The following is an 18,571-nucleotide window of genomic DNA, read 5'->3' as shown; positions in this document are numbered from 1 at the left end:
TGTGGAACCAGCTGCAATTCGACCTAAGGTCCTTCAAGAAAAGAGCGTACCAATTCTTGAAAAGCCGGTAACGCACTTGCGAGCCTTCTGGCAGTGTGAGTGTCCATGGGCGACGGTATGACTTAACATCAGGTGAGCCTCCTGCCCGTTTGCCTCCTATTACATAAAAAAATAGGAGGTTTCATTCCATTTAATCAAAAACAATTTCAAATGAGTGGTACGAATAGCGCCACGGGTTGAGCTTTTTTTGTTGAGCTTAACTAAATACGCTGCCTGGTTATAGTAAAGTGTCAATATGCACTGAAAGCAAGGTAATAAATAAAAGACAAATAATTCTAAATATGCTTTATTACAAAAGAACAATATTCTATAACCAGTCTATAATGCAATAGTTCTATGTTAATATATAATTGATCAATGTATAAAATCTCCTTTTGGCTCGTAACGATTCGCTCTGCGACAAATTAGACACCTTTTTGTCAAAGACACCTACTGCTCATAGTCCTGCTTAAACGTACTATAAATCGTAAAGAGGAATGATTTTCAAGAATTGTTTGTCACAGTGCGAATCTTATATAAAGACATTTATGTTATCATTTCATATAGTGGTACGGATACCGGCAAACTTCTTGAGCATTAATCAAGGGAGTGGGGGAATGTTTGCGCAACGTACACAGCGCGGGATACAAACGTCAACGGATTTACCAATCACGCGATCGAGACGTCGCTCTCCCACCGCCCCCCTTTTCCAAGTTATACCAAAAAATCGCTTCTGCGCAGGCAAGAAAGAACATTTGTTCAAGATGTTTGCTGGTATCTATATTTCTGATGATCGAGTTTTCATATATAATTTTCATACATAATAATTTAAAACATCTATGTATTTTATTCTAGTCAACTACATTTTTATTAACTATTATTTGCCCATTGGAACATAAGTTTCCCGTTAACGCATCCAGATGCTTAGATGAAAAAACGAATGCGTTTATAAGTATTCATACTTGTTAAAATTATAACTATACCTAAATATAAATTTTGGAAATATACAAAACCAATTATAGGAACAAACACAAAAATTGTGCCAAAACAAAAGAATCAAAGGTATTTTTCATAATAATCCGTGTAAGACTTTGAATGTAAATGGCGCGTTTAGCTTGATTCAACGTCAACCATATTCAAATCACAGATACGCAACATTCCGGTTGACAATCGAATGACGCCATCTTGTCTTGATTTTAAATTATAACCAGCCAAATTAGTATAATAATTTTATCAAAGTACAATAACTAATACGAGTTTATTAGGTTCTAAAATTTAATCACTTAAAATATTTTAAATCATTTCGTTACACATTACTAAACATTTACATAACTACATATAAAGAGGAATATAAAGCTAATAGACCAAATCTATAACTTTAAATAATTCTGCTTATTTTTCCTAATAATAAAAGTGATTTAGTTGAAATGGGTATTTTCTATTTATGTGAATTTTATTACATTATGAAGGCCTAAGAACCGATTTTTTGTTGTTAATATAAAAAATCTGAATACATGGAGAATAAATCGGTGGAGCTTCAACCTTGTCGTCAGATGTATGTATTTTCCTTCGTCATTCGAGCGAATGTTAAATACGCACATAGACAATGTTCATTGATGAACGCCGGGGATCGAACCTACGACCTCAGAAATGAGTCGCACGTTAAAGCCAGAACCGCTATAATTATGTGATTAAATACTTGCATATTTTATATCAAGAATTAAAATCATCAATTATCTAAATATCAGAAGGACATGGAAACAAATTTTGGCCTCAATATTTTTAATATATGTGTAATAATCACCGAGTTCTTAAGGAATCACTACTTTCGTTATTTCCTCTGAAACAAAGGATCGCATGAGGGTAAAAACGTAATATAAAGTAAAAGTCTTTTAATAATCGTATATTTGCTTACTGACAATTAATTTTTCATCAATATTAAAAAACTAAATCAGCCTAATTCTGTTTTTACAAGATCACTATTTAACAGCAACGAACGTGTCGTTTTTAATAAAATGTGACAACAAATGTTTTCCTGCGGCATGGCAACATTTTAATAGACGTCATAGGATGTCAACATGAAAGATTAAAACGTAGTTATCTGTCAAGTTGACAAGCATTCAAAATGTCAATAAATTGGCGTTTATGTATTTAATTTAAGTCTGTTGATTTTAAAACAGATAAACTGATTTAGTTTAAGTAAAATTTATGTACAGACTTAATATTAAAATAAACATTAAACACTTCAAGAGAAATAAATTTGTCTGGCTTCGCCTGGTGATTGTTCCATGGGACAGTATGGGCATTTCAATCTGGAACAAAAATAAATAGGGCCAATGGGACTAAGGGCGATTTCTTTGTTTCCTTTACCGTTTAGAAATTAAAACATTAACTAAGAGGTAAAAGAAAGATCGTGGGTTTGAATCCCGGCAAAATAAATTAATAAAAATTTTGACGCAGTCAAGTCAGCGTGATACATAACTTTTTGTGTGGTTATGATAATACAATTAAAATAATCTTAGAAATTCTTGAAGTTCAGAAACATACACAAATTGGATTGGTAAATCCTTAGTAATGTTTTTTATAAGGAATAGTATATGTACCTACGCTTCCTTTGAAATATATTTTTGTATGTGTTTGTTTGTGTAAATAAGTGTTACTTACTTGACGCCCATAGCGAGTTTATTCAAAGCGTCCCGTGATATGACGTGACCGCAAAGAAGCCTCATTGGCGGGTTCAGTTCAGAAGCCTGTTGGCGTAAAATCGGACACGCAAACACTGAATGGTAGCCACCGCCATCTTCACCCAACTCCACCTGTAATATTTATTTATTAGATAATGCTAAAATAGTTCTCCAAGCCACTGTGGTAAGAAAAACAAAGGCGTAACAATTCCGACCCTACACTTAGATTTCTCATTTTTGTTTGTTGCAAAAACAATCTTTGGTTGACTTCAGCGTGCGAATCTCATTCCTATTGTATAGTTAAAAGAAGCACTTTTTGAACGGATTGAAGGTATGTATTATTATTACGTGAGTAATTTTTTTGCAAAAAACCCGTCATCTTTTAGTCGATATCAACTTCGGGGCAATAAATACAGATAACACAACTTTCTCTACAGCTGTGATACTTTTGACATTCAACGCCTTTTGTCTTCAGTCACCGTGACCACGCACGCTGTAAATCACGCGAAACGTCGGAAGAATTTAAATTTATGTCAATAATTATAAGTTTATAATAATAATACATAGCTTCAATCCGTTTAAAAAGTGTTTTCTTAAGGATGGATATACATGGAAACCGTAGACCATTTTTTTACGAACTGGGTATTCCGACAGTACCAAGTTTATATATTCTTGAAGCAGTTATTCAAAAATGTTCAAAACATTCCAAGAAACTTGCCTAGCCGTGGGGGATCGATCGCGGCTGTGGTTTCCTGCATGCTCCACCACGATGTATACAAAAAATTGTTACGCCATGGCTATAAAACTGTTTAATCACCTACCTAGAAGTTACAGATCACTGCCATATAATTCTTTCAAGGCGAAGGTGATAAATTTGTTAAAGGCAAGGTGATAAATTAGTTAAAGGCAAGGTGATAAATTTGTTAAAGGCAAGGTGCTTTTATAGCCAAGGCTAGTATTTGGACCATAGATTTGACACCGATTGTAAATAACTTAACTTTGACATTACTTTATATTCTTAAAAAGACATTGTAGAAATTGATATGACATTTGCATGCCTATTTATAAATGCTGAGTGTGCGGATTTAAAAAGAAAAAAAACCGTGGATGGTGAAGTCGGAGGGCCTTGTCAGACTAAATCCAGGAGATACTAGAGAAACGATCATGATGTCATGAAAGTGGTTGAAGCGAGAGGATTATCTGGAGTGTAGCATGTGATCTGTGGTATTTGCCGGACCCTAAGGTAAAAAGTCGTGATAATATAAATAAATATTATAACCAAAAATAATATTTTCAGTAATTTGTATGCTCATCAATAAAATGGTACAAGTTAAAATTTTCGTCAACTCACTCACCTCCAGAGGGAGTTCATCATCAGCCCAGGCTGCTATAACATTGGGGTGGCTCATCTTAGCCCGAATGTCGTGTAAAGCCGGTAGAACCCTTGCGCCGGCGATCACTGCCCCCGCTAAAGGAGACAACGCGGCCAATCGCAACACTGCGCAGGATTCGCGAATGAACAATTCCGCTGCCTCTGCGCCTAGATCGAGGATTTTGTTTTATTTCTAGATCATCGTTAGACAATTCTTTATTATAAAATAATAAATATGTGTATGGGGTAGATGAAATAACAATTTTTACATTAATTAATTGATTTATTGATAAAAAAATAATATATGTAAAAAAAGTTTAGCATATTCCATAAGTCACAAATGGCATTGGTGCATACGCGCGAAAAAAAGACAACCAGAAATTTTAATATGAGAACTTTAAGATCATTTCCGAACCAATTCGACTTAGGGGTCTTCAACAACGCTCTTACCAATTCTCAAAAGGTCAGCAACGCGCTTGCTAGCCTTCTGGCAATGTGGGTGTCAAAGGGCGGCGGTATCACTTAACATCAGATGAGCCTTCTGCCCGTTTGCCCCCTATTTTTAATTAGGTTAAAAAACTGATAGTTTGTCAGTTACAGTCCGTTCTATTCTTTGACCGGCATTACGATAATCGTCGATAATAAGACGTCAATATTTTTTTTAAACCTAAATAATAAATTATATTTTGAATTTGTTTTGAAGATAGCCTGCATGTAAACTGTATATTAATTTTAATGACAACATATAACTGAACAAACTTCGAGATCCAACGGAAATGCACTCAAACTCAAAATAACTTTATTTATATACCAAACAAGTACCTACACTAATGAACGTCAACAGCAAAAATTTAAATTGCGTCAAGGCCGTAGAGCGGGCAAGAAACTCTCCGCCACTCTTTTTAATCGCCAAGTTTCGATTAGGATCTTTTAAATAATCGTCAAATGTATAAAAGAAATGTGTAGCTAGACAAAAATGACGTGTGGTGCTTCCGATGAGACGTAGACGACAGCCATTTTCAATTCGCACACGCAATTAATATTTGGTTCCAATTTAAATAATTAAAAGTACTAAAATAAGTATGAACCGTAAACAGAACACACAATGCTTCAATTTTAACTTACCAAGTGCCTTAGGATCTAACAGGTGCGCGTAGTTAGCGGGCGGAGTGGGCGCACCGGGCGTGCACCAAGCGAGTGCACAGACCGCGGCCTGCAATTGGCGCTCGTGGCGGGACGCGTACGCCGGGAACTCTTTGCGTACATACTCTATCGCCGATACTACGCCCTGTTCGCGTGCTAGCTGAAAATAATTAGTCAAAGTGGAAAATAGGACCGTCACATTTTATTACGTAATATTTATTTATTTATCACACCACATCATTATTCTGCCTTAACAGTTACAACTAATTCGATAGAACGTCAAAATAATACCTACACCGATTATCCTACAAAAAAAAACATTAAAAAAATTATATTTATATGCCTAAATCTTAAAACTAACAATATAGCAAGCAACTCTTGTGAACTCAGTCAGTGTACAAACAAATAGGTCTACCTCAGTAGAAACTTTGTGAGTGTGGTTGGCGCTTTGCTAACCAAGTTGGAATGTGCTCGCGGTACATCCAAAAGTTATGCCGGAAGCCTCAGGTTTCTACTTGGTACCCGTAAACCCAGTCTCTCCATAATATCCAAACTATGAACCCGTTAAGTTAAATGTTGTTTTTAGTGAATATATGTTTCTAAGGATCAAAGTAAAATTATAAAACCACTGTTTCCTCCTCTCGTTTCTATGCATAAGAGCAATATACCGAATCTTAACTTTCAGTCGGTTCAGGTACCGTAATCACCTTAAGGGCCTGCATCCTATGCAGGGTAAAGGGGAGCGGTGAATGTGCAAGTTCCTGCACTCTTTTCTCTGCCCATTGCAATGCAGGCGCCGGGTCTCCGTCCGAAAGTGCAGCCGCACAGCGCTGTAGTTGAGCGAACGTACACGTACGCTCCACAGGCGGAATGTGCGCTTCGTCAACGAACACGTCGCCCACGTCTTCAAGACCCTAAATATAAAATACAAACATACTCGTAATACACAAAGAAACTTCTTGAACAGATATGAATAGACATTTGATACATTATTTGCTGAATATAATTGCTTTCCAAAGCACTCAACCCCACTAAACGGGAAGATAAGAACCAAAAGTTTTCAATTTTTAATTAATTCTCTGAAAATATTTATTCTTTGCAACAAAACTTCTTTAACACATAAGAAACCATTTTTTTAACGGATTGAAGCTATGTTTAGACTTATAATTATTTTACATAATTTTAATTTCCTGCTGAAGAGAAAGTTGTATTATCTGTATTTATTTCCCCGGAGTTGATATCGATTAAAAAATGAAGGGTTTTTGCAGAAATGACTCACGGCGTCTTCTATTTTCGCGGATTGTTTATCTTGTGATTTTAATTTGGTTATTATTGGAAACCAGGTGATAATTGATAATTTTAGCCCGTCTTCTCTATTGAAATTTGGGTGCTTTTTGATTTCAAAGGCTTCGCGTACCAATCTTGGGAAGAATTTAACACAACTTTACTCGATAATTTAATATTTGTAATCAACACATTCAGGATACCACTGGTGATATGCCTAAGAGGATGCATCAAGAATTTATTTATTTTATTTATAACCACTTCGTTACACTACAATAAAAAAAAATTGTACATAATTAAATCAAAAGGACAACTGGCGGCCTTATCGCTTTCGAACGATCTCTTCCAGGCAACCACTGTGAGTAAAGAATAAAAATAAAATTAAAATATAAATAATTAAATTACATAAGATAGGCAAGTAGTGCAAAAATACATGTTATACACAGTTATTAAAACAAAACTAACAGGAACAAAAAAAACCTAAACTAAAAAGATGACACATTAAAAATAGAAAGTAAAAAGAAACATAAATCACGATAATTTAAGATAAGTCTCACGTCATTTAGTAGTTGGAAAGAAAGTTAGGGATACGATGTGGACAGGTAATGTTTGTACAGAATGCCACCTTTTACCAATTGATTGTATTAAATCCATCAGTTCAGGTCTCGTTACCTGACGCACTGCAGATCCTCGGCAAGCCCAATAGCATCCTAAAAGTGTTGTTATACTGAATGCGGACCGTATTCAACACCTTTTGATAAACCGGTCCATATGCTGTATGAGCAAAATGTCTGACAATATGCTTTGAACAGAATAAGTTAGTCATCTTCTTAGTGCAAACCTCCAGTGCAGCATATTCCCATTACAACTGATGCTCTTTCTTGCTCCAGATCAGCGCCATCAGACAAATCCTCTGCATCTCAATGACCCAAATACTACAATATATTCTTTAACTCGTTTGACTGTTCTTTAAATTACTTTTATCGTATTTTATATGAGACTATGAGCTGCCATGAACTCTTTACATATTTTCAAAAGCTTATAGATGACACCTACTGAAGAAGATTATTTATATGAAAAATACATTTATCTATATTTTTTTTTCCACGAATTGCACAGGGCATTCTCAGTCTTCTACGTGGGTAACACCGAATATGTTTAGAATGTTAGAATGCCAGTTAGAAACATTGCTAATGAAAACTTTTTTTGAATTTCAATTTTAGAACTCTTTGGTAACCTAATGTAGCATTCATTTGTCATTTGTTTTTTGTGAATTGCTCTCTCTTGTTACACATGAAAATGAGCCTAACGCGAGAAAATTTTCTGTCAACGATTTATTATTTACTTTTGTTGTGGGCTTACTCAACAACAAAGCTATGAAAGGCTGTGATTAGCATTTTTTAATGAAGCCCCATCTCGTTCCTATTTTTACAATTGGTTTAACGAGTTTAAGCGTGGACTTAGTAATCTCAATGATGATCCGCGTGAGGGACGTCCTTTAACAGCGACTAATGAAGGTAACATCAGTGGTGTGTGAGGCATGATAGAGGAAGATAAGAGAGTGACCTTTCAGCAGATACATGCAAGCCTAGTCATTGGTATGAGTCATGTTCAAAAAATATTCCACAAACATGTAGGCGTCAGAAAGTTTTGTACCAGATGGATTCCCCATACTTTAACCGACGACCAGTAACACCTTCGCATGGTGAATATTTGATTATGGCAGGTGTCGAGATAATGAGTTATCCGCCATACAGTCCTGACCTGGCGCCCTGTGACTTACATTTATACCCAATAACTAAAGATAAAATTTGACAAGCTCTGAAAATGCAGTGAAAGTACGAAAATTCCCTAGAAGAGAAGCCTAAGGAAGAATAGGCCCACTGCTTTTCTCAGTGGTTCCATAGAATGTGACGATATGTGGAGATTACTTTGAAAGTAATAATAAAAGTATTGGCAACTTTCTACAAATGCCGTTTTTCATTTTCTAAACATTTTCAGTGTTACCTAGCTATTAAAAGTTGTTCATACAATGATACACTATATTTGTTTCTGCCTTCATTTAAATGTAACCTTCTTATACATAATATTATATATTTAGTCTAATTATTGACATCTTCCAGGCAAGCAGTCATTGATTTCGAAATAAATTGTGTACGACTTTACCTGTCTATACAAATGTTGTGCAATAGCCTGTTCCATAATGGGTCTATTAGTTTCACTACAAAATGATTCAGCTTTTGGTGCAACTGCTGCATAATCCACAATAAAATGCCTGTCAATAGACTTTCCAACTCTGGATACTGTTGCATGAAGTTCACGATGCTCTGAAACAGAAATATAACAATTTTTTTCTATTTTTATACATGATTGACCTTTTTGTCTATGTTGTGTTTAGATAAAAGGTTTTATAAAGAAATAAAAAGTGGTCTAGAAAGAAACCCTGAAGGCTTACTGTTCCTTGAGTTATATCAAATTGAATTAAATTATCATTAATATTTATTTAAAAAAATATTATGTTTTCTCGACCCAGGAATCATAAATATGAATGTCTTGCATATAAGAGATATGATTTACCATCTGACTTTTTATAACAATCTAGATTTAAAATACCTGTAGACATCTGAAATACTGTTTGTTTCAAAGTGGCTGCTAACTCACTAACCAATAATGCCTGATCTTCAGATAATTGTTCATTTTCAGGCTCTGAAATCAGAAGAAGAATCAAGAAAACATTAAAAAATAATCCTATTATGAGGCTCACCATGATTCATAACTAATCTAGTATGATACTACTTGTTCTCTAAATGTTCTGTATGTAATATAATACAAGTATGTCTTGAAAAACAATCGTAATCGTGAAACCTTAAACTGTACAAAACTGCTAGTTCATGTACATGACGATACAAATTCCTAAAGCTCATCACAATTATATGGAAATAGAGGACAATTCTTACGTTTAGCTATTTCCTGCTTTATATTTTCGACTTGAGTTATCAGATCCTGCAGTATTTTGTTCGTATGATCGTGAATCCCTGTAAATTTTGTTGTTGCTTTGTCTAAATCTTGTTCTACGCCCAGGCATGAATCCATTGTTTTAAAGACAAATTCACGTAACGTAGAGTTCTTATAAGTCCAGGATTTAAGATTATTTATTAAAAAAACTTCTCAGAATCAGTAAATTATTAACTGCAAGTGTGTTTAATAACAATTTTTCACAAATATTTGACCTAGAACAAGCAAATACTAAGTGACAACAGACAAATTTCACAATTCGTATGTCATGTGTCAATCCATAGTAGTAATAATATTTTTTAATAGTGTTAATAGTCAGTTGTCAGTACTAGTTTAATACACAGCTTAGTCAATGGATCTATAGGATACATCAATGTTGGAAGGTGACATGCAAACATTATAGTTTTAAAGCCAAGTATGTGGAATTGCGATGGCCGCCGCTGTAATCACTGTACAAACTGTAATTATGTAAATAAAACGCATTCATAATAAACTCAAAATTTAGTGTAAGAGCCAACGTTCGACATACTTACGGTATAGTAACAAACCCCATATTAATGTTACTACTTCACCTGCCGTTGGCGAAGTGTGGATTCATTATTCCCATCGTGGTTCTTTTGGGAGTGACCAGATGCCGAAAAGCATCAAAATCCACTCTGAAACCATGATACAACTTTCTCGCCATTTTAATATCTGTGGATCTATCTAAGCCTGCGTAACGCAGAATGTACATAAAAAAGTTCAGAGAAACAGTTATAGGTTATATAGTAATAGTACCTATTTAGCCAAAAAAGCATAACAAAGAACAAATCTAGTGCAAAAGTATAACCTAGATGAAAGAACTTCATATTAAATTGGGTTTATTTTGCTAATCCATATTACTCCAAGTAGCAAAACAAACAACCCGTGGGACTATAACCTTTTGGGACTGGGCCTCAAATTTCTACATCTCTTTAATAATTTCTTGCTTTTATATAATAGGCGGTAGCAGTGGCGTAACAATAGGTTAAACTTTATTAGATTGAGTAATAAACTTTATCAACTTGAGCAATAAACTTTATTAAATTGAGATATAAAATTTATTAACTTGAAATATAAACGTTATTAAATTGTGATATAAACTTTATTAACATGAGATATAAACTTTATCTACTTGAGATACAGTGGCGTAACAATAGGGTGGCTGGCAAAATGCCACGGGCCCCCGACCCAAGGACCCTTGGACCCTCTTGGGCCAAGAGGCCGCGAGCGCCAAAAATTATTATTTTTATTTCATTGTAATATCATATCATATGCAGGACATTTTTATCGTTAAATACTAAAAAAATTGTGATAACCACTATTTCTTTTATATTTTTATTATTAATGAATGATAAAATGTTTACATCGCATAAGGAAAAAAAACTGGATGAAAATAAACATTTGGGGTGTTGATTTTTGGATATTTTTTAATAGTCGTGTGACCTAGTGTTACCAGTCTACTTGTACGCGGTATCTTTTCTTGTTCCTTTTCTTAGATCTGGGTACCGCATACGGCATAATTAATTAATTATTTATTTATTCATTTAGGAAACAAAACAGATTCATCTCTAAAAATATAAAACAAAAAATTGACATAAAATTAACACATTGGATATATCCACAAAAAGTTCCACTGATAAAAAGCATTGTAACCACAGTCCGTCAGCTTTCATATAAGCCAATGCCAAACAATGTCGCTATCTGCGAAAGTGAGAAAGCGCTCTAGAAAAGAAGCGATCAGCTATATCCAGATCAGTATTAATTAATACATATCTACCATATTGTTAGGTAAAACTATTCAACGTTAGCGAACTCTGCTCTTGTTATTAATCTTAATAACATCATTATCTATAGACATATGATTTTATTATAATAATGGCTATCTATTGAATTCATTACAATAAAAAGCTACACTGGGTACATATCTAGTGTAAAAAAAACTTTTGTTACTATTTTTTTTAATGGGACTTCAGGTTTTTCTTTAATAGTAACACTGTACAAAATACGTTGCAAAGTGAAAAGCTCGTAAATCGTTTTGCTGTTTCTTTTCTAACACCCGATTGATTTAAAAAATTCAGTGTTTGAATTAATGTAAATAGTGCTTGCTGAAAAGAGAGCGAGACTGCAAAAGAACTAATTGTGCTGTATAATCATCAATTACGAAGAGACTCCAGTGCAAAATTGACTTTTTGAGTTGTGATATCAACATTTTAACAAGATGTAACTGTGTAACCGACTTAACTGTGCTGTATTGACGCTTTTGTGTTGTGATATTAACATTAACGAGATAGAGACTTTTACTGTGCTATATTGACGCTTTGTGTGTAAAATGCTTAAAATGCGGCATAATATAAAAAAAATTACAATATTGTTACCCATTTACTTGTTTCATTTCTCTACATGAAAATCGAAATTATTCCTTAAATACTTGCATACCATTTTAAATTCTCGCGCCATACGATAGTACGGATGGCATTAACTGGAGCGTTGGTGTAAGCATTTTTTTTCCTATGAAGTTGTTGTTCTTCCTCGCTAGAAGTAATAGTGTTCTGTGATTGTAACAGTTATCTATATTGTATCTGTAAAATATATGACTGCTAATGATAAATATCTGTATTTTGCTTTCAAAAATTTAAACAATTTTTTAAATTAGTATTCCATTTCATACATAAAAAAAAGGAAACAGATTTGTGTAATATGTACTATATTATACAATATTTAGTCAACGTATGAGATATAAATGATCCACTAACATTGTTGGATAACATCATGCTGAGGCGAATTTCTAGAATTGGTTACAATACTTCTATTCAAAAGGAATTTATAAGACAAAAAATTGTTAGCCCTGCTTCACTTTTAAATCCTGCTGGTAAATTGAAACTATATAACAAGGAAAATAAAGAATTATTTGGTCCATTGTTGGAAACGAATAAGCAGAAGAAAAGTAGATTGAAAAAAGAAGGTTAGTAGCTTTCACTTTCAACAAATTTCAAGGCTAAAAAGTTCGATTTGTTTTCATTTAATACAAAATCTATTTCAATCATACAAGGAACTTATTATTCACTGTAATTATTTTAATACGACGTTGGGCCTTCAATTTACACGTGACATTCTAAATTATACTACTTATTTAATCTTAAAAGAAATAGATAATTCTCACAATAAACATACTTGCTATTATTTGGTAACTACGCGTTATTGCGTACTCGTGCCTGGTGTTTTTGCCAATATAAATAATCATATGACATTAGCGCCGTGCGATATACGCATCTACTATTTAAAATTATCTCTTGCAGCTAAAAATAACACACATCAAAACAGAGCAAAAGTTCAGAGTGACAGTATGCAAAAGTTTTGCCACTCAGCAGCAAGCAGTCTTTTTAGCACTTTAAGTACATTAATTGCACCAGTCTACAATTCTTCTGTGTTTCCAATTATAAATAAAAACAAGATGTACCAGAATACAAGAAATGTATTTAATGCTACGGGTGTAGTTTATAACATTGCTGTGAGAAGTATTAAAACTTCATCTGTTGCAAATGCAACAAAGAGTTTTCCTGCTGAACCAGGATTTGCTAGTGAGGATAAAATTCTTCAAATTAGGCAACATCAAAATGATTATACTAAACAATTTCCATCTGTTACTTTAATTCTTAACAAAACAATGACAGAGGAGTCAAGAAAAGCATTAGAAAAATGGAAGAAGGAAAGGATTGAAGAAATGGGTGTAGAGGAGTTTAATAGGTATCATGAAGGTTAGTTTTGTATGTTCAATACATATTGTTTAACTGTTTTTAGTCAAATCTTAAGGTATGTGAAGAACATTTAAATAAAATAAAATCTAAAGAATGATATAAACTGTTGGAACTTCAAAATCAAGTAAATTATTGTATGTGATAACATTCTATTTTTATTTAGAAGCAATATAAGGCAAGGTCATTGCCATATGAACAAAGAGATAATCCATGTATGTCTTACATTGATTAGATTCACAAAGTTCATGGACTTTTTATCTGTCGTTTAATAAACACATAATAAAACAAATAATAAACACTTATTGGTCGATTGTTAACACACCTCAGTTTTAATATTGATAATGTGATAGTACTGTCATTGCTTTCTTAGTTTATCTCTATGGCTCTTTATAATGACCAGATTAAATAATATTTGAATGTTTTTACACCTTTAAAATAGTAAATTAAGTTTTACAGTCCACATTTATGTCACATCCGTTTTGGAATGCTGTTATTTATAGATTTTATTCAGCTAAAGTGGCAGTTTATCCTATCTATACCTGCTTGTTGTTTAGTGTTGTGGGAATGTATGTCAAAACATGTGTAATGGATTTGACATACAGCTACAGTATCAGTCCTAGAGAATATGACTATGTATCTGGTAATTTTGCATCATAATAATATATATTTGTTCTAATATTCACAAAGAAAAAACATTGCCAGTGTTGTTTAAAAAATACTTTTTAAAATATATAACAGGTTTCTACATTGAATTAAGTGCTGTTTGAATTGTGAAAGAACATTGAACCCAAAAATATTAATGGCTTGTTGCAAGGTGACCTGGTAAACAAGCACAATATAGTATTATGTATTCAAGTTTCAGACTGATGCCAATTTAAATTCCTATTTTATGTTGTTTCCTAAAACATTGTAGTAGTTATTGTATACATGGGATATACTGGGATAACTTGCAAAATTGGCAACTTGACTTTCTTTACGAAAGGTATTAAATTTTACAATATCAATTAGGAATATCAGGCCTAAAAAAATGATGGAATTGTTGTATTACAACTAAAATGAGTTTCTTCACTCTGAATCCTAATTATCATACTAGAATATAAGTAGAATGATATGAAAATGAATTTTTACATAAAATCAATTATCAAAAGCAGATACAGAAATATATTATACTATAAAATATAAAATTAAATTAGGTTCATATGTATAATTATGATTCCAGCACAAATGGCAGTTGGTACAAAGTTCCACAGTACACTAAAGAACTATTTTACTCAGCCGCAAACACAATTACGAATTGAAAAAGATGTGGAAGGGGTGTGGGTCTCTGTAGCAGAGGTATTGAAACATATATCTTCACCTAAGGCAATAGAGTCCAATGTTGTACATCCTGTACTGAAATATAGAGGGGTGTTTGATGCCATTGCTGATTATGAGTGAGTATATGATATTTTATTTTTAAAAATTTACCCCTTTTGATTTAGACTGAACTGCTAAAAATATTTGTAATGCGAGCCAAGACTTATATTAAATACAATATATAAGATGTTTTAACAAAAAAGACAATTTAATAAGAAGACATTGGAAATATTCTAATAAAGATATGCATTGTTGACAACAGAAACAACAATTAAAGTGTATTAACTCAATTACCTTATTAACTATTTGACACAAATTTTACAAATAAATTAGCACATATTAGAGATTATATGTATAATTTATTTATTTATAGTATAAACATGTCCAAATTTCATAAAAAATATGATTAAACTATTAAACAATTAACAATTTTTTTTTAATTAACAGAAAACCAGAAAATTATATTTTTAAATCGTAGTATAATACACATACAAGGTTTTAAGAAAACACTTTTTTAATGTATTGAGGCTATGTATTACAAGTTTATTATAATACATAGCTTCAATCCGTTAAAAAAGTGTTTTCTTTAAATGCGTAAAAGTTATGTTAATAAAATACTTTCAGCTGTGAAAGTAAGCAGGGAATGGGAAATAGAATTTATTTTACACCATTAGGCACGTACATACAAACTGTACTTTATAATTCTTTCCAGAGATAAACCAACACTAATTGAATGGAAGAAATCAGACAAACCTCGAAAATCCATAGCCCTAACATATGACAATCCTGTCCAACTAGCGGCTTACTTTGGAGCTGTGTGCAATGACCTTAACTACAAACATATGAATGTACGAGATGCTTTGTTGGTCATAGCCTACACCGATGGTTCTAAAGCAGATTTTTATCATTTACACACAGATAAATTAAGAGAACACTGGGCACAATGGTTGATAAGATTAGAAGAATATATGAAGAAATTCAATAATGAATCTGAGAAGCAATTGAAGGGCGGGAAACTGTTTGAGACAGAGATTGGGAATCTCTAAAGAGTGGTAAGTGCTATAATCGTTTTGATTTTAATTTGACGAAAACATTATAATTACTAGTTTTTGCTAATTAAATTACTAATTACAGCAATCAGACATTTCCTTATTTCAAAAAGATTACAAAACTTTCCGATGTATGCTTTTTGTTTGAACTTTATAGTTCAACAATAATATAGTAAAGTTTCCATCACAATGCAACTGCCTTAGTAGCTTTTGCTACATGCGATTGACATTTGACATTGAACTGTCAAAAACTGACGGATTGTATTGTCGTATACGGTATTTGATGTTTATTGTTCGCGATAAAATTACATATTATATTGAGGTATTAAAAGACTATGAAATTGCTAAAATCTGTTAATCTGTTTCAGAAAGCAATACCAGGAGAATTGTCATTAGCTATGATTCTTATGAGTCTCAGTCCTAAATCTCAATCACAGCATAACCAGAATAATAATCTGTTACGTTTTGTCACGCTAATGTATGTTGTTCATTTAATTTTGTTATAACCTATTATTTACAAAAATACAAAATATTATGTATTTATAGTTAATTCAGAGTTCAACTTTCACTAATGATTTTATTATAACTATAAATATTTGAGAAAATCAGTCAGTTCGTTTAATTATGGCCATGGGCATAGTGACAGACAAAAGTTGGTCAAATAGTAATTTCACATTCTTATGTTAACCATTTCTATGTGTAATAAAGATGATACTGCAATGCACTGTTTAATGTGTTATGGAGGCTGCACACCTCATTTTATGTTGGATTGGTCATAGGTAGTGTTTGAATTGGAAGACTGGATATTTATGGTTAGGATGATGGTTGACTTATTCTATTTTTTATTATTTTATATAGTATATTATTTGTGTTGCTTAGAGATAGGGTTGTGTAAGTTGTATGCACACAAAATATTGATTTAATATGTCGAAAATATTATGAGTCTTAAAATATGTATTAATTTGTATTGGATTTATATTTGTACCATAATAGCTTAAATATAAAATCTATGGTTATATGACGTAAACTGTACAAATAAGAAAAAGAGAAATAATTATGGCACTATTGTTATATTCTGTGTTGTATGCATATTGCATTAGCTACAGTTAGTGTTCTATAACAAAATTCAAACAATGTAGCATGTGGAACTGTCACATTGTTTGAAGTCTGTAACATCTGTCATAAGTTTGTCTCTACATTTGCGCCAAAATCTTCAATGTAGAATGGCAATTACAAAATTTTGTCGTTTATTATTTTATTACTTTAGAGTACTTAATAATTAATATATTTTTTTACTCCTTTTAGTTTGCAAAGCTTTTAAGCCAAATTAGTATGTAACTAGTGAGCTAAGTTTTTGTCAACTTCATTTAGAGAATCAGCTTATGCAAATAGGAATCAATATCCAAGGACTCTTCAACTTTTGCAGATTTTGTTTCACACAGAGACTTACCGCTAAGTATTACTCCCACACGTCTGAAATGTATTGGATTTTGACATACGAAGGTCGAGTCTCATTTCTGAATCGTATTGTGAATAGATCCATTTGTTAATTCGTCATTAGATTTTTATAGATTCAATTTGACTGGACAGGTACGTCGCAAATAAACTTGTCTCTAGTCTCAACATAACCATAGACTAAAATTAATGCATCACACAATCTTAAGTACGAAGAAGTTCTTCCATCTGTCAAAATAATATTTTAGTTTGATACATTTTGACAGATATGAGAGTTGTCAATTAAAATTGTCTGTAAATTTTAGCCGTACAGTTGAGTTAATTTTGACATTTGAAAGCATTTAAGATTTAGCTGTTACATTTAAGATACGCCATTTTTGTTTAATAAACAATTTGAATACCTATAGCTTTTTAATTAACATCAATTATGTATAAATAAATAATGATAAACAAATATAGTGAATATAAATGTGTGTAATCCAGTGGCACTGAAGCCCTATATCCAGCCGGGAAGACTCGCCAGGCAATCCTCGTCCGCACATTACCCTAAAGCGGAATATTCTGTGGTCGCAAAACATTTGCATTTATTCTAAAATACCGATTGAAAGAAACAAAACCATAAACACAATCCATAAATCGAGGTTATAGGTGGCAGCGCTGCAAGTTAAAACCCAGCCACGTCAACATTATGACAATATCCCCTGAGAATATTTTGAGATCCCTAACTTTCCGAAGAATGTGTTTTTGCAATCGGCATAATTATGTACGTAATATGTGTTATAGGTGGCTGTGCCACTAATTATATTCAGTAAAATAAACTTGCACACTTGTGAAGATTTGAGAGTCCATAATAGAAATATCAGCGTAAGTATAAATGCCTCAAAGTGCACACCGCAAACCAAGCCTTTGTGAGATAAAAATTTTACGACTTTACCAGTAACTATATATATCCGCAATAGAAATCCATGAGTAAAATTAAATATATATGAAACCGTTTAAACCACGCCCAGAAAAACCCTCAAGACTATGTTAAATGTGCGCTTCGCTATTACAGCTACGCCTGTGAACATAACTCCCGATAGCAATACTGGAAACTTCAAACATACTTTTTCCCATACAAAATTATATATTTTTTAAAACTTTTTCATAGAAAAGGATTTTTGAGAGATATTTCTCTCAACAACACTGAGACTGTCCCAACTTTTTGATTCGCTTTGTGTATCGCACCGAAATTCTAACAATACTGTCTTTGCAGGCCGTTAGAATACGTTTTGAATAAAAATTGGACACCAAGTTCACTCTTTCACTCTTGGGACAACCAAGCAATATCCGTTTTGCGCGGCCGTGGGTTCCTAGGGTAAACTAAGTAACCAGTTCGACTTCTAGTAATATTTAATA

At 32.8% G+C, this 18,571-nt stretch overlaps 2 protein-coding genes across 3 annotated transcripts; one reads left to right on the top strand and one right to left on the bottom strand.

The window, feature by feature from the left end:
• Window positions 1–330: 330 nt before the first annotated feature.
• On the bottom strand, window positions 331–9,783 carry LOC123714324 (E3 ubiquitin-protein ligase RMND5A). The gene is made up of 8 exons (XM_045668542.1): window positions 9,480–9,783; window positions 9,136–9,228; window positions 8,689–8,849; window positions 5,946–6,152; window positions 5,221–5,398; window positions 4,079–4,263; window positions 2,704–2,855; window positions 331–2,351 (listed from the first exon to the last, which is right to left on the bottom strand). The coding sequence occupies exons 1-8, from the start codon at window positions 9,613–9,615 to the stop codon at window positions 2,285–2,287; spliced, it is 1,179 nt and encodes a 392-aa protein (XP_045524498.1). The 5' UTR covers window positions 9,616–9,783; the 3' UTR covers window positions 331–2,284.
• Window positions 9,784–12,180: 2,397 nt separating this feature from the next.
• On the top strand, window positions 12,181–17,575 carry LOC123714196 (mitochondrial genome maintenance exonuclease 1-like). Of its 2 annotated transcripts, none has more exons than XM_045668384.1 (5): window positions 12,181–12,520; window positions 12,855–13,313; window positions 14,533–14,746; window positions 15,382–15,721; window positions 16,091–17,575. In XM_045668384.1, the coding sequence occupies exons 1-4, from the start codon at window positions 12,328–12,330 to the stop codon at window positions 15,713–15,715; spliced, it is 1,200 nt and encodes a 399-aa protein (XP_045524340.1). In that variant the 5' UTR covers window positions 12,181–12,327; the 3' UTR covers window positions 15,716–15,721; window positions 16,091–17,575. The 2 variants fall into 2 exon arrangements, with proteins under 2 accessions (XP_045524340.1, XP_045524339.1); XM_045668383.1 differs by having other exon boundaries at window positions 12,186–12,520; window positions 16,087–17,575.
• Window positions 17,576–18,571: the final 996 nt, after the last annotated feature.

Source organism: Pieris brassicae, chromosome 9 (genome assembly GCF_905147105.1).
Source record: "Pieris brassicae chromosome 9, ilPieBrab1.1, whole genome shotgun sequence".
Classification (NCBI taxonomy): domain Eukaryota; kingdom Metazoa; phylum Arthropoda; class Insecta; order Lepidoptera; family Pieridae; genus Pieris; species Pieris brassicae.
The sequence above is the reverse complement of the archived record's forward strand: the minus strand, read 5'-3'. Positions and strand labels throughout refer to the sequence as shown.

Bases quoted from the DNA above. Each gene is read 5' to 3' on its own strand.
- LOC123714196 (XM_045668384.1), top strand. From the start codon at position 12,328: ATGCTGAGGCGAATTTCTAGAATTGGTTACAATACTTCTATTCAAAAG. The intron at 12,521-12,854 runs GTTAGTAGCTTT...TATCTCTTGCAG, and splicing joins AAGTAGATTGAAAAAAGAAG to CTAAAAATAACACACATCAA. The intron at 13,314-14,532 runs GTTAGTTTTGTA...TTATGATTCCAG, and splicing joins GTTTAATAGGTATCATGAAG to CACAAATGGCAGTTGGTACA.
- LOC123714324 (XM_045668542.1), bottom strand. From the start codon at position 9,615: ATGGATTCATGCCTGGGCGTAGAACAAGATTTAGACAAAGCAACAACA. The intron at 6,153-8,688 runs GTAAAGTCGTAC...TTTTATATTTAG, and splicing joins CACAACATTTGTATAGACAG to GGTCTTGAAGACGTGGGCGA. The intron at 4,264-5,220 runs GTAAGTTAAAAT...TCCTCGATCTAG, and splicing joins GTTAGATCCTAAGGCACTTG to GCGCAGAGGCAGCGGAATTG.